The sequence below is a fragment of the Carcharodon carcharias genome, chromosome 30 (assembly GCF_017639515.1).
Source record: "Carcharodon carcharias isolate sCarCar2 chromosome 30, sCarCar2.pri, whole genome shotgun sequence".
NCBI classification, from domain to species: Eukaryota; Metazoa; Chordata; class Chondrichthyes; order Lamniformes; family Lamnidae; genus Carcharodon; species Carcharodon carcharias.
In genome coordinates, this window is record NC_054496.1 from 29,134,713 (window position 1) to 29,151,687 (window position 16,975).

At 49.7% G+C, this 16,975-nt stretch overlaps 1 protein-coding gene across 1 annotated transcript in view; it reads right to left on the bottom strand.

The window, feature by feature from the left end:
- The window catches only part of LOC121271229 (rho GTPase-activating protein SYDE2-like), a 209,230-nt gene extending 197,660 nt beyond the window's left edge, over positions 1-11,570 (bottom strand). The window contains exons 1-2 of the mRNA XM_041177056.1: positions 11,558-11,570; positions 10,319-10,924 (exon numbers count right to left, since the gene is read on the bottom strand). Coding sequence (XP_041032990.1) covers positions 10,319-10,924; positions 11,558-11,570 — 619 coding nt within the window. The remainder of the gene's footprint in view (positions 1-10,318; positions 10,925-11,557) is intronic.
- Positions 11,571-16,975: the final 5,405 nt, after the last annotated feature.

Sequence of the window (16,975 nt, forward strand, 5' to 3'; positions counted from 1 at the left end):
TGGGGGTAAAGGGTGCAGAACACATGAACGTGTCAAGTGGTGCTCCCCGGGTTTTTACTGGGACTTCAACTTGTCAGTGGATCTATCAATGACGAAGGTGTAGAGAGTTGTCGATGACACGAGGTTGTTTGGAGGGAGGGGGGTGGGGCGGGCAGGACATTAAGGAGCGGTCCTGATGGACTGAGTGAGCGGGACTGTGGAAGCTGGGCGTTCAATGTGAGGGAGTGAGAGGTCGTCCACTTTGGATCCACGAAAGAACAGTCAGAACGGTTTCCAAATGTTGAGGGGGCGAGGGGGGAGGAGGGGTACGGCATTCAGTTCTAGGCGGGGCGCTTCAGGAAGGACAGGTAAGCAACAACTCACATTTCTGTAGCATCGTTCAGGATTCCAGGGGTCTCAAAACGCTCAGCCACCAACGAAGCAATTTGAATCGCAGCCGTTGTCATGACGTAGAGAAACACAGCGACGAATTCGGACGGTGCACGGTGCAGATTCACCAGAATTATTACTTTTCTTTATTCTTTCATGAGATGTGGGTGTCGCTGGCAAGGCCAGCAATTGTTCCCCATCCCTAATTGCCCTTGACCTGAGTGGCTTGCCCAGGCCATTTCAGAGGGCAGCTGAGAGTTAACCACATTGCTGTGTGGGTCTGGAGTCACGTGTAGACCAGACCTGGATAAGGACGGTAGGTTTCCCTCCCTAAAGGACGTTAATGAACCAGATGGGCTTTTAACACAACCGATGCTGGTTTCATGGGCCAGGGCTTAAAGGATTATCAGGATAAATCGCACAACGCTGAGTTATACTCCCGCGGGTTCAGACTGAATGGAGGTGTTTCAACTAATAAAAGAATTTGACTGGGCAGATACAGAGTCACCTGGTGAGCAAGTTAGGACATGGGGAAACAAACATAAAATCAGAGCCGGGCTGCACAGCAGTGAAATCTAGCTGCATACGTACAGGTAACAAGTAACGATAATCCAGAACTCCCTCCTCCTAAAAGCTGAACGCTGGAGATGAACCGGAGTTTAAGGCTGGAATCAGCCAAAGGGTCACGAATCTGAATTGTTTCTCTCTCCACAGACGCTGAGTATTTCCCAGAAATTTCTGTTCTTGTGGCAATAGTTTTGTTTTGGATAAAGCTAACGGATTGCATTTGTATAGTGCTTTTAATGTGATGAAGCGTCCCCAGGGGGCAAATTATAAAAGAAAAGATGGCACCGAGCTGAATAGGGAGGTATTAGGGTGGATGACCCTTGGTCAAAGAGGTTTTGAGGAGCACCTTACGGGAAGAAAGAGGGGTAGAGAGCAGAGAGGTTTAGGGAGGGAATCCCAAGGCCTCTGGAAGCAGGTGAGGCCACTAACAGCACAACAATTAAAATCGGGCACGCTCAAGAGGCCAGAATTGCAGGAGCGCAGATGTCTCCGAGGGTTGTGGGGCTGGTGGTAAAGAGATAGGCAAAGGTATTAATTAATCAAGTTAAGGTGCAGGTCAGCCATGATCGACTAAACAGCAGAGAGAGCTCAAGGGACTCTTTGTTAATTCATTCATGGGATATGGGTGTCACTGGCTAGGCCAGCGTTTATTGCCTACTCCTGAATGGGCTACTCCTGTTTTAATCTGTTCTTCAATGGTGACTAAACCCTTATATCCAAAATGGACAGTCTCTGTCAACGACAGAAGAAGTTACTGGCGGGTCAGTAGACAGTGAAGTGCCAATGGCAGGGACATGTCCAGTCAAGTTGGCTTCATTGCCTTGGTCTTGACTATTATGAGGTCGAGGAGAAGACAGGGAGGAACAGAAGGTGGTAGAGAATGGTGTGCTAATGTACAGCTGAATCAAATGAACTAGGTCATTCATATCACTTGTTAACCTTTTCGATGGAGAGTAATACAAGAGGACAGGAGCAATGTAGGTCAGGTGGCCACCCCTTTCAAAGCTGGGGCACGTGAGATTCATGGTCTGCGAGACTATTCCAAGAGGGGACAGAGGTCCTGTTACAATCTGAAGACTTGCTCAGTCCCTAGTTCACTCAGTGGCCTAGAAGTGACCGATGTCCTGGAACATCACAGAGGTGTAAGGTTGGTCTCTTGCCTGTGTGAGCTTTTGAGCCAATAGTAAGATTATCAATCAGGGAACACAACCAAACTTCAGACAGGGCAGGAACATTCTACCAACCAGATCTTTGTGTCCAAACCCAACGGACTCCCTTCTGAGGGCTGTGACAAAGTCATAGCTTCTTATTGTGTGTGTGTGTGTGTGTGTGTGTGTGTGTGTGTGTGTGTGACCTTTCAAACACATTGAACATTCAAGAGACACTCCCTTCACTTTAAACATTTTAAAATGTTTTAAGCAACTGCAAGTCATACTTTCTTAGTGACTTTAATGTAGTAAAGCTTCACTGAAGTGTCATCTGACAATATTGGACAGCGAGTCACATAAGGAGATATCTGGATATACATCAAAAGATTGGACAAAGAGGAAGGTTTTAAGAAATGTCCTAAAGGGGACAAGGGAGAAAGGATAAGAGGTTTAGCAAGAGAATTCCAGAGACCTGGGGCTGGATTTTCTTGTCCCAAAAAAAGTCAGGAATGAGTGCCAAAATCGGCAAAATTGAGGCTGCGGGACCAGAAATTTGAATTTCTCCCTCGAAAAGAGCCCAACACAAACTTCCCATTGGCAGGAAGAGGTTGGGATTGAAACCACTCATGCAAGGCCAGTGCGTCAGAGTGGCCATTGACAGGCCTAGGGGAAAATGGGTATTTCATGTCCCACAGTATTTTTATCAGGTCGAGCGGGATTTGGAAGCCTTTGGAAAACCCACCAGGTAAGAGAGCTCGGAAAGCTTGAAGAAAGCCTGCTGATGAGTTGGGAGCTTTCCGACTGGGAAGCATTAAATGTCATTATTAGATGCCGTTGAATAAGTTAGATGTGTTTTCACTGTAGTGATGGTTCAAAGGGCTTTGTCTTGCAAAAATAAGTTGGCCAGCATTGTGTAAATGTTGAGATGCATTAGAGTACTTTTCACATTGGGAAAGTGCTATTATGCATTCAAAACTTATGAAAACAGCACCTGCGACTCTCCTGTCATGAGCTGAACAATGGTGTAAATCTGTTAACTTAGAAATAAAAATGGCCTGCTGCTTAAACTTAGGCAAAAAACCCAACCCACTCCTGTGCTTGGTAGTCAAACCCTTTGAAACAGAACAAAACTACCTGGCCTTTCAGTTTCAATAGGCTCCATTATCTGGAGCTGTAATGGTTTGTTTTGACAGTTAAGCCCATTATAAATGCTTGGCTGAATTTCAAAAGCTTTCGAGGCAAGTCAGCTGGGAGATTGTTCACAGTTGTTCAGGAGACAGAATATGGTTTGACTGACAGTTTTGAGAGGTTATAATAGAACTTTCCATCCTAGATGTGGTTTCTGAATAGATTCTTGTTTGTTTTCACAACTTAATGACCACTTAAGGGGATTTAATTTTCTTTCAATGGGACTGGAGTCCTCTCTCCTCTGTGCAGGATGAGTAGCTGTGTGTTTGGTTGACAATTTAAGGTGCTTGTGAGAGGTTTAATTTTTTTTCCCCAGAAGCCATTTGAAAGACTTCCTGCTGTTATTACATGGCACCTGAGGTCTGTCCATTGTGGATACTCGGTGAATGACTATGGAGGATACAAGGGGGGGCAGTGAGAGGTGGGGGGGGGGGGGGGAAGGGTGCAGAGACGGGACAATGAGGTGACATGGGGGGAGTCTGATGGGGCACGGAGTGGAAGTGGGGTTGGGTGGTGGGTGAGGATTAGGGGGCAAAAGAAAATGATGGGAGAGATGGGTTGACGTCCCCGGGGACTGAGGTAGGCCTTTGAGCCAGCCTGCGCAGCACACCCCCGAACCTTCTCCGACACTGCCTCAAGCCTGCTGAGAGAGGTGACAGGCCCAAGCCTTGCCCCCGCCCCGCATCTCTAGCAGATGAAAATGTGGCAGGTCAGGTGGCATCTCTGGAGAGACAGAGAGAGAGTTAACGTTTCAGGTCAAGATGACCTTACATCAGAACTGGAGAAGCAAATGTAAGAGTTTTCAGTCAACGGAAGGGGAGGGGCGAGTGGGGCAAGAAGAACAAGAGAGGAGGCCTGTGAGAGGGCGGAGAGCAAGGGAGATTGAATAAGAAACGATTTCATGATGCAATTGCGTAATAGAATGGTAAAGACTGTGTCCCAATGAGGCGCAACTGGCTAGATAGGCGTTCTCTCAATGGCAAGGCCAGCTTGTTGCCCATCCCTAATTGCCCTTGGACTGAGTGGCTTGCTAGGCCATTGCAGAGGGCAGTTAAGAGTCAATCACATTGCTGAGGGCCTGGAGTCTCATGTAGGTCAGACCAGGTAAGGATGGCAGGTTCCCTTCACATTAGTGAACCAGATGGTATAGCTTCATTACTGAGACTAGCTTTATATTCCACATTTATTTATTAATTGAATTTAAATTCCACCAGCTGCCATGGTGGGATTTGAACCCGTGTCCCCAGAACATTAGCCTGGGCCTCTGGATTGCTAGGCCCATGACATTACCATCACACCACCGTCTCACGCTAATCTGAATGCAACATAAAGGGATAAAGAAAGCATCAAGACCAGGACAAGCCAGTTAAACACAAAAAACAACGAACAAAACACACAGAGCAACATGAGGGCAGAGGTTATGATCTGACGATGTTGAGCTCAATGTGGTGTCCAGAAGGCTGGAGAGTGTCCAGTCAAATGATGAGGCGCTATTCCTCGAGCTCGCATTGAGCTTCATTGGAACAGTGCAGCAGGCCGTGGACAGAAAGGTCAGAGTGGGAGCAAGGTGGAGATGTCAAGCGGCAGGGAGGTCAGGGTCATGCTTGTGGACTGAACAGAGGTGTTCCACAAAGCAGCCAGCCAGTCTGCATTTGGTCTCCCCAATGTGGGATAGACTACATTGTGAGTGGTAAAGATGGAATACGAAAGTAAATTGCTGTCTCACTGGAAAAGAATGTTTGGGGCCTTGGATGGTGTGAAAGGAGCTGGTGAAAGAACAGGTGTTGCATCTCCTTGGATTACATGGAAAAGTGCCGCAGGGAAGTGAGGGAGGTGGACGAGGGTGTCACGGAGGGAACGGCCCCAGGGAATGCTGAATGGAGAGAGCCAGGAAAGATATCTGGTGGTGGCCTAGAAGTGGTGGAGATGACAGAGGAAATGGCGTTGAATACAGAGTCTGGTGGGGTGGAAGGTGATGACAAGGGGAAGCGAGGGGAAGGGGTGAGAGCAGAGGTGTGGGAAATGGATAGGACACAGTAGAGGATCCTGCTGGGTCCCATGTTGGGTGAGAATCCTCGCTAGATGAAAAAGGAAGACATGTTGGGAGCACTGGTGTGGAAAGTTGCATCATCAGAACAGATGTGACAGAGACGGAGAAACTGGGTGAATGGAATGGAGTCCTTACAGGAAGGATTAGGGACATGGGAGTTCAGTCAAAGTAAATGTGGGAGTCCATGGGTTTGTAGTGAGTTTTAGTGGATAGCCGATCTCCAGAAATGGAGACAGAGAAGTCAGGGGAAGGGAAGGGTTGGAAATGGACCAGGTGATGGTGAGAGAAGGGTAAAAATTAGAAACAAAGTCAATGAAATTTTCCAGTTCATGGTGTGAGCAAAAGGTGGCAGCAGCACAATCAGCAATGTCCAGAAAAGGAAATAAGGGAGGGGGCCTGAGTCGGACTGGAATAATGAATTTTCCACATATCCTACAAAAAAACAGGCATAACTGGGACCCATGCGGGTGCTCAAAGCAACACCTCTCATTTGGAGGGAGTGAGTAGAGATGAAGGAGAGATTGTTCAGAGTGAGAACGAGTTCAGCCAGGTGGAGGAGGGTGGTGGTGAATGGGGACTGGTTTGCCCTCCATCCCTGCACTTTTTGTGTTTATTTCAGATTTCGCAGCATCTTGATTTTGAAAATATGGCAGGAAGGGAGGAGGTGACGGATTCAGGTTCGCGACGTTGGCGTTTCCAGAACCCGAGACGAGATTCAAGTCCATAAAGGATCCCACTACACTACCTTCAAGAGCAATGGAGTTCTCCCTTGTCACCTGAGCAATATTTATCCCTCACCCAATATACTGGAAACAGATAATCCGGTCATCTTTGTGGGATTTTGCTGTACGCAAATTGGCTGCTGTGTTTCCTAAATTACTACAATGGCTACAGTTCATCATTCTCTTCTCCTCCTGGCCCCATTCTGCTCACTAGCTGAACCAGGCTGGGTACAACCCATCACCTGAAGCTGCACTTCAAAGGCCATAATCCTACCAATCATTAACACTCACCATGATGACATCCACCATGGTGATACCCACCATCATTAACACCACCATGGTGACACCCGCCATCGTTAACACTGCCATGGTGATACCCACCATTGGTAACTCCCGCCATTGTTAACATCGCCATGGTGATACCCGCCATCATTAACACCACCCTGGAGATACCCGCCATCATTAACACCGCCATGGTGATGACCACCATGGTGATACCCGCCATCATTAACACCACCCTGAAGATACCCGCCATCATTAACGCCACCATTGTGACACCCATCGTTAACACCGCCATGGTGATACCCAACATTGTAACGCCCGCCATTGTTAACATCGCCATGGTGATACTCGCCATCATTAACACCGCCATGGTGATACCCGCCATCATGAACACCACCATGGTGATACCCACCATCATTAACACAGCCATGGTGATACCCGCCATCATTAACACCGCCATGGTGATACCCGCCATCATTAACACCGCCATGGTGATACCCGCCATCGTTAACATCGCCATGGTGATACCCGCCATCGTTAACACCAGCCATGGTGATACCCGCCATCATTAACATCGCCATGGTGATACCCGCCATCATTAACATCGCCATGGTGTTACCCGCCATCATTAACACAGCCATGGTGATACCCGCCATCATTAACATCGCCATGGTGATACCCGCCATCATTAACACCTCCATGGTGATACCCGCCATCATTAACATCGCCATGGTGATACACCCCATCATTAACATCGCCATGGTGATACTCGCCATCATTAACATCACCATGGTGATACCCGCCATCATTAACACCGCCATGGTGATGACCGCTATCATTAACACTGCCATGGTGATACCCACCATTGGTAACGCCCGCCATTGTTAACATCGCCATGGTGATACCCGCCATCATTAACACCACCCTGGAGATACCCGCCATCATTAACACCGCCATGGTGACACCCATCGTTAACACCGCCATGGTGATACCCAACATTGTAACGCCCGCCATTGTTAACATTGCCATGGTGATACCCGCCATCATTAACACCGCCATGGTGATACCCGCCATCATTAACACCGCCATGGTGACACCCACCATCATTAACACCGCCATGGTGATACCCAACATCATTAACACCGCCATGGTGATACCCGCCATCATTAACACCGCCATGGTGATACCCGCCATCATTAACACCGCCATGGTGATACCCGCCATCATTAACACCACCATGGTGATACACGCCAGCATTAACACCGCCATGGTGATACCCATCATTAACACTGCCATGGTGATACCCGCCATCGTTAACATCGCCATGGTGATACCCGCTATCGTTAACGTCAGCCATCGTGATACCCGCCATCATTAACATCGCCATGGTGATACCCGCCATCATTAACATCGCCATGGTGATACCCGCCATCATTAACATCGCCATGGTGATACCCGCTATCGTTAACGTCAGCCATCGTGATACCCGCCATCATTAACATCGCCATGGTGATACCCGCCATCATTAACATCGCCATGGTGATACCCGTCATCATTAACACCTCCATGGTGATACCCGCCATCATTAACATCGCCATGGTGATACCCGCCATCATTAACATCGCCATGGTGATACCCGCCATCATTAACACCGCCATGGAGATACCCGCCATCATTAACACCACCATGGTGACACCCATCGTTAACACCGTCCTGGTGATACCCAACATTGTAATGCCCGCCATTGTTAACATCGCCATGGTGATACCCGCCATCATTAACACAGCCATGGTGATACCCGGCATCATTAACACCGCCATGGTGATACCCGCCATCATTAACACAGCCATGGTGATACCCGCCATCATTAACACAGCCATGGTGATACCCACCATCATTAACACCGCCATGGTGATACCCGCCATCATTAACACTGCCATGGTGATACCCATCATTAACACAGCCATGGTGATACCCGCCATCATTAACACCGCCATGGTGATACCCGCCATCATTAACACCGCCCTGGTGATACCCGCCATCATTAACACCGCCCTGGTGATACCCGCCATCATTAACACAGCCATGGTTCACACCTGCCATTGCAACACCCATGGTCAACCTCCCCTCAGGCTAACCAAAGCCTAAACCCTTCATTACCAAGGGCCTCCTTCCCTCTCAGTAAACACTCCAACTAATCCAAAACTCCTGTGCACAACTCCTGCCCAATGTGCAACCTCTACAGCCTCCTCCCAATGTGCCAATCCTAATAGTAGTCTTATGTACCCCATCTCCCCAATCCCTAAATGCTGAGAACACCCTTGGCCACCTCAAACCACCTCCTGCTGCCATTGTACCTCCGCCCTAAACCCCTGCACCCAAATCCATCAGGCCAGCTCTCCAAGAGTAGCTCACAACGTGTTCCTCTATCCTTACGCACAACGCTCTTGGCACTTCATTTTCCTGTATTAACAACTCTATAAATCAAGTTACCTGGAGGATGAGCTAGCGTTACTGGCCAGCAGGTTTTTAAATTGATTCTTTCATGGGATGTGGGCGGCGTTGGTAAGGCCAGCATTTGTTGCCCACCCCTAATTACCCTTGAACCGAGTGGCTTGTCACTACACCACCATCTCCCCAGTTCAAAGAAAAATCTGGAAATAAAAAGCTGGTATTAGTAAAAGTGACCCTAAAGCTGCAGGGGTGGGGGAGACGCTGGCTTAGTGGTAATGTCACTGCCAGAGGCCCAGGTTAATGCCCTGGGGGACCTGGGTTCAAATCCCACCACGGCAGTTGGTGCAATTTAAATTCAATGAATAAACATGGAATATAAAACTAATCTCAGTGATAGTGACCATGAAACAATCATCGATTGTTGTAAAAATCCATCAGGTTCACTATAAGACCAGAAAACATAGCAGCAGAAATAGGCCATTCAGCCCATTGAGTCTGCTCCACCATTCAATGAGATCATGGCTGATCTGATAATCATCAACTCCACTTTCCTGCCTTTTCCCCATAACCCTTTGATTCCCTTACTGATTAAAAATCTGTCTATCCCAGCCTTGAATATACTTAATGACCCAGCCTCTACAGCCCTCTGCAGTAAAGAATTCCACAGATTGACTACCCTCTGAGAGAAGAAATTCCCCATATCTCTCTTAAATGGGTGCCCCCTTTACTTTGATATTGTGCCTTCTGCTCCTAGACTGTCCCACAGGGGAAACTACCTCTCAGCATCTACCCTGTCAAGCCACCTAAGAATCTGATATGTTTCAATAAGGTCGCCTCTCATTCTTCTAAACTCCAATGAGTACAGGCCCAACCTACTCAACCTCTCCTCATAAGAAAATCCCTCCATACCCAGGATCAACCTAGTGAACATTCCCTGGACTGCCTCCAATGCCAGTATATCGTTCCTTAGATAAGGGGACCAAAACTGTTCACAGTATTCTAGGTGTGGTCTAACTAGTGCCTTGTATAGTTTTGGCAAGACATCCCGATTTTTATACTCCATTCACTAATATCCTTTAAGGAAGGGAATCTGCCAGCCTTACCCAGTGTGGCCTACACGTGACTCCAGACCCACAGCAACGCGGCTGCCTCTTTAACAGCCCCCTGAAAGGGGCTAGCGGGCCACTCAGATGTATCAAAGCGCTGCAGAGAAAGGCGTTCTGGGTGTGCTCACACCACAAGAGCTGCAGTGGTTGAAAAAGGTAGCCTCCTGCCTCAACAACCTTCTCAAGGGATGGGCAATAAACGCCTGTGACATTCACATCCACCCCCCCGACCAAAAAAAACAGAAGAATGCCCCTGCAGGAGGAAGGAAAGATGCCATTCTCGGCTAACCCAGCCTACACGTGACTCCATCCCCGCATCATATTGGTTCGCTGGTGCCTGCTCGGTGAAGGGGCCTCGCGCGGGGGGGGGGGGCGGGGGTTACACACCCACACGGGTTATTGGGGTGCCAGTGGCCGGGATGTACTGCTCACCTGACGGTTCAGCTTTCTGTGCAGCGGCGCCTGCCTGGTACCCGCTCCAGGATACCCCAGCGGCTGGCGTCGAGGTGGAAGTCCTGTGGGCGTTTGGGGGCGAAGGCTTGGAAGCGTGTCTCGCCGCCGGCTGCTCCAGCGCTGTCGCTTCGTTGCCGCCCGGCACGGTCACAACACAGCCGGGCTTCCTCGGGCCGTCTGCTGGGCCGGGCACCTCCACGTACCACTGCGCCCGGCTGGGCTCCGGCCTTCGAGGCACCCGCACAAGGTCCAGGTCCTCCGGGATGGGGTTGTACCAGATCTCGCCCTCCTCGGCAGTGCCCTTGGCTTGTCCCCCTCCGCCAGGCACCTGCCCCGCGGCGCCGACGCCCAGCTCCCGGCTGGGGCGCTTGGCCGGGCCGAGAGGGCACACGGAGGGGCCGGGGTAGCTGGCGCCGCCACAGCCAAGGCTCTCCGGGGCGGAGGGGGGAAGCAGCCGATCGCTGGGACTCTTGGAGGCGCAGGCTAGGTCGGTTCTCTCAGCCCGTAACTCGCCGCTCTCACACTTTGGAACCGGCGCCGTCTCTGGGTGGGCTGCGATTGGCGGTCTCTCCGAAACATCTGATTCTAAACAGAAACAAAAAGAAACAGAAGCTCTTTAGGAATCAGATTCCCAGGATTAATAAGCATGAACAATGAGAATGCTCCATCATTCAGAAGAGAAGAAGCAGGGAACAGCAGCACAACAACTAAACTTTCCAGTAAATCTCCCTCTGCACTGTCCCCATCAAACACTCCCAGGACAGGTACAGCACGGGGTTAGATACAGAGTAAAGATCCCTCGACACTGTCCCTATCAAACACTCCCAGGGCAGGTATAGCACGGTGCTAGATACAGAGTAAAGCTCCCTCTACACTGTCCCCATCAAACCCTCCCAGGACAGGTACAGCACCGGGTTAGATACAGAGTAAAGCTCCCTCTACACTGTCCCCATCAAACACTCCCAGGACAGGTACAGCACGGGGTTAGATACAGAGTAAAGCTCCCTCTACATTGTCCCCATCAAACACTCCCAGGGCAGGTACAGCACGGGGTTAGATACAGAGTAATGTTCCCTCTACACCGTCCCCATCAAACACTCCCAGGGCAGGTACAGCACGGGGTTAGATACAGAGTAAAGCTCCCTCTACACTGTCCCCATCAAACACTCCCAGGACAGGTACTGCACGGTGTGAGATAGAGTACAGCTCACTCTACACTTGTCCCATCCATCATTCCTAGGGGAGGTACAGTACAGGGTAAGCTGCACAGCAAATGTCTCTCTAAGCTGTCGCTATCAAACACTCACAGGGTAGGTACATCAAAGCGTTAAATACAGAGTAAATCTCCCTCTACACTGTCTCCATCAAACACTCCCAGGACAGGTACATCACAGGGTTAATTACAGAGTAAATCTCCCTCTACACTGTCCCCATCAAACACTCCCAGGACAGGTACAGCACGGGGTTAGAAACAGAGTAAAGCTCCCTCTACACTGTCCCCATCAAACACTCCCAGGACAGGAACAGCACGGGGTTAGAAACAGAGTAAAGCTCCCTCTACACTGTCCCCATCAAACACTCCCAGGGCAGGTACAGCACGGGGTTAGATATAGAGTATAGCTCCTTGTACACTGTCCTGATCAAATACACCCAGGACAGGTATAGCACGGTATGAGATAGAGTACAGCTCACTCTACACTGGCCCCAGCCATCACTCCCAGTGGAGGTAAGGTATGGGGTTAGATACAAAGCAATGTTCCCTCCACACTGTCCCATTAAACACTCCTAGGACAACTACAGCACGTGGTCAGATACAGAGTAATGTTCCCTCTACACTGTCCCCATCAAACACTCCCAGGGCAGGTACAGCACGGGGTTAGATACAGAGTAAAGCTCCCTCCCTACTGTCCCCATCAAACACTCCCAGGACAGGTACAGCACGGGGTTAGATACAGAGTATAGCTCCCTCTACGCTGTCCCCATCAAACACTCCCAGGACAGGTACAGTATGGGGTTAGATACAGAGTAAAGCTCCCTCTACACTGTCCCCATCAAACACTCCCAGGGCAGGTACAGCACAGGGTTAGATACAGAGTAAATCTCCCTCTACACTGTCCCCATCAAACACTCCCAGGACAGGTACAGCACGGGGTTAGATACAGAGTAAATCTCCCTCTACACTGTCCCCATCAAACACTCCCAGGACAGGTACAGCACGGGGTTAGATACAGAGTAAAGCTCACTCCTTACTGACCCCTTCAAACATACCAAAGATAGATACTGCACAGAGTTAGATACAGAGTAAAACTCCCTCTCTACTGTCCCCATCAAACACTCCCAGGGCAGGTACAGCACGGGGTTAGACACAGAGTAAAGCTCCCTCTACACTGTCCCCATCAAACACTCCCAGGACAGGTACAGCACGGGGTTAGATACAGAGTAAAGCTCCCTCTTCACCGTCCCCATCAAACACTCCCAGGGCAGGTACAGCACGGGGTTAGATACAGAGTAAATCTCCCTCTACACTGTCCCCATCAAACACTCCCAGGACAGGTACAGCACGGGGTTAGATACAGAGTAAAGCTCGCTCTACACTGTCCCCATCAAACACTCCCAGGACAGGTACAGCACATAGTTAGATACAGAGTAAAGTTCCCTCTACACTGTCCCCATCAAACACTCCCAGGACAGGTACAGCACGGGGTTAGATACAGAGTAAAGTTCCCTCTACACTGTCCCCATCAAACACTCCCAGGACAGGTACAGCACGGGGTTAGATACAGAGTAAAGCTCCCTCTACACTGTCCCATGAAACTCTCCCAGGGCAGGTATAGCACGGTGCTAGATACAGAGCAAAGCTCACTCTTCACTGTCCCCTTCAAACATACCAAAGATAGATACTGCACAGAGTTAGATACAGAGTAAAGCTCCCTCCCTACTGTCCCCATCAAACACTCCCAGGGCAGGTACAGCACGGTGTGAGATAGAGTACAGCTCACTCTACACTGGCCCCATCCATCACTCCCAATGGAGGTAAAGTATGGGGTTAGATACAGAGCAATGTTCCCTCCACACTGTCCCATTAAACACTCCTAGGACAACTACAGCACGTGGTCAGATACAGAGTAAAGCTCCCTCAACACTGTCTCCATCAAACACTCCCAGGACAGGTACAGCACGGGGTTAGATACAGAGTAAAGCTCTCTCTACACTGTCCCCATCAAACACTCCCAGGACAGGTACAGCACGGGGTTAGATACAGAGTAAAGCTCCCTCTACACTGTCCCCATCAAACACTCCCAGGACAGGTACAGCACGGGGTTAGATACAGAGTAAAGCTCCCTCTACACCGTCCCCATCAAACACTCCCAGGACAGGTACAGCACGGGGTTAGATACAGAGTAAAGTTCCCTCTACACTGTCCCCATCAAACACTCCCAGGACAGGTACAGCACGGGGTTAGATACAGAGTAAAGCTCCCTCTACACTGTCCCCATCAAACACTCCCAGGGCAGGTACAGCACGGGGTTAGATACAGAGTAAAGCTTCCTCTACACTGTCTCCATCAAACACTCCCCGGACCGGTACAGCACGGGGTTAGATACAGAGTAAAGCTTCCTCTACACTGTCTCCATCAAACACTCCCAGGTCAGACAGTACACAGGATAGATACAGAATACAGCTCCCATTAAACTGTCCCCGTCTTCACTCCCAGTGGAGGTACAGTACAGGGTAAGATGCGGAGCAAAGGACTCTAAATGATGTCGCTATCAAACACTCACAGGGTAGGTACAGCACGGTGTTAGATACAGAGTAAAGCTCCCTCAATACTGTCCCCATCAAACACTCCCAGGACAGGTACAGCACGGGGTTAGATGCAGAATAAAGCTCCCTCTACATTGTCCCCTTCAAACATACCAAAGATAGATACTGCACAGAGTTAGAAACAGTGTAAAGCTCCCTCTCTACTGTCCAAATCAAACACTCCCAGGGCAGGAACAGCAAGGGATTAGATATAGAGTATAGCTCCTTGTACACTGTCCTGATCAAATACACCCAGGACAGGTATAGCACGGTATGAGATAGAGTACAGCTCACTCTACACTGGCCCCAGCCAACACTCCCAGTGGAGGTAAGGTATGGGGTTAGATACAGTGTAATGTTCCCTCCATAATGTCCCATTAAACACTCCTAGGACAACTACAGCACGTGGTTAGATACAGAGTAAAGTTCCCTCTACACTGTCCCCATCAAACACTCCCAGGACAGGTACAGCACGGGGTTAGATACAGAGTAAAGATCCCTCTACACCGTCCAAATCAAACACTCCCAGGACAGGTACTGCATTTGTGAGATAGAGTACAGCTCACTCTACACTTGTCCCATCCATCACTCCCAGTGGAGGTACAGTACAGGGTAAGATGCAGAGCAAAGGTCTCTCTATGCTGTCGCTATCAAACACTCACAGGGTAGGTACATCACAGGGTTAAATACAGAGTAAATCTCCCTCTACACTGTCCCCATCAAACACTCCCAGGACAGGTACAGTAAGGGGTTAGATACAGAGTAAAGCTCCCTCTACACTGTCCCCATCAAACACTCCCAGGGCAGGTACAGCACAGGGTTAGATACCGTGTAAAGTTCCCTCTACACTGTCCCCATCAAACACTCCCACGACAGGTACAGCACGGGGTTAGATATAGAGTAAAGCTCCCTCAACACTGTCCCTATCAAACACTCCCAGGACAGGTACAGCACGGGGTTAGATACAGAGTAAAGCTACCTCTACACTGTCCCCATCAAACACTCCCAGGGCAGGTACAGTACGGGTTAAGATACAGAGTAAAGCTTCTTCTACACTGTCCCCATCAAACACTCCCAGGACAGGTACAGCACGGGGTTAGATACAGAGTAAAGTCCCCTCTACACTGTCCCCATCAAACACTCCCAGGGGAGCTACAGCACGGGGTTAGACACAGAGTAAAGTTCCCTCTACATTGTCCCCATCAAACACCCCCAGGACAGGTACAGCACAGGGTTAGATACAGAGTAAAGCTCCCTCTACATTGTCCCCATCAAACACTCCCAGGGCAGGTACAGCACGGGGTTAGATACAGAGTAAAGCTCCCTCTACACTGTCCGCATCAAACACTCCCAGGACAGGTACAGCACGGGGTTAGATACAGAGTAAAGATCCCTCTACACTGTCCCCATCAAACACTCCCAGGACATGAACAGCACGGGGTTAGATACAGAGTAAAGATCCCTCTACACCGTCCAAATCAAACACTCCCAGGACAGGTACTGCATTTGTGAGATAGAGTACAGCTCACTCTACACTTGTCCCATCCATCACTCCCAGTGGAGGTACAGTACAGGGTAAGATGCAGAGCAAAGGTCTCTCTATGCTATCGCTATCAAACACTCACAGGGTAGGTACATCACAGGGTTAAATACAGAGTAAATCTCCCTCTACACTGGCCCCATCAAACACTCCCAGGACAGGTACAGTAAGGGGTTAGATACAGAGTAAAGCTCCCTCTACACTGTCCCCATCAAACACTCCCACGACAGGTACAGCACGGGGTTAGATATAGAGTAAAGCTCCCTCAACACTGTCCCTATCAAACACTCCCAGGACAGGTACAGCACGGGATTAGATACAGAGTAAAGCTCCCTCTACACTGTCCCCATCAAACACTCCCAGGACAGGTACAGCACGGGGTTAGATACAGAGTAAAGCTCCCTCTACACTGTCCCCATCAAACACTCCCAGGGCCGGTACAGCAAGGGATTAGATACAGAGTATAGCTCCTTGTACACTGTCCTGATCAAATACACCCAGGACAGGTAGAGCACGGTGTGAGATAGAGTACAGCTCACTCTACACTGGCCCCAGCCATCACTCCCAGTGGAGGTAAGGTATGGGGTTAGATACAGAGCAATGTTCCCTCCACAATGTCCGATTAAACACTCCTAGGACAACTACAGCACGTGGTTAGATACAGAGTAATGTTCCCTCTACACTGTCCCCATCAAACACTCCCAGGACAGGTACAGCACGGGGTTAGATACAGAGTAAAGCTCCCTCTACACTGTCTCCATCAAACACTCCCAGGGCAGGTACAGCACGGGGTTAGATACAGAGTAAAGCTCCCTCTACACTGTCCCCATCAAACACTCCCAGGACAGGTACAGCACGGTGTGAGATAGAGTACAGCTCACTCTACACTGGCCCCATCCAACACTCCCAGTGGAGGTAAGGTATGGGGTTAGATACAAAGCAATGTTCCCTCCACAATGTCCGATTAAACACTCCTAGGACAACTACAGCACGTGGTTAGATAAAGAGTAAAGCTCCCTCTACACTGTCCCCATCAAACACTCCCAGGGCAGGTACAGCACAGGGTTAGATACAGGGTAAAGCTCTCTCTACACTGTCCCCATCAAACACTCCCAGGGCAGCTACAGCACGTGGTTAGATAAAGAGTAAAGCTCCCTCTGCACTGTCCCCATCAAACACTCCCAGGACAGGTACAGCACGGGGTTAGATACAGAGTAAATCTCCCTCCCTACTGTCCCCATCAAACACTCCCAGGACAGGTACAGCACGGGGTTAGATACAGAGTAAAGCTC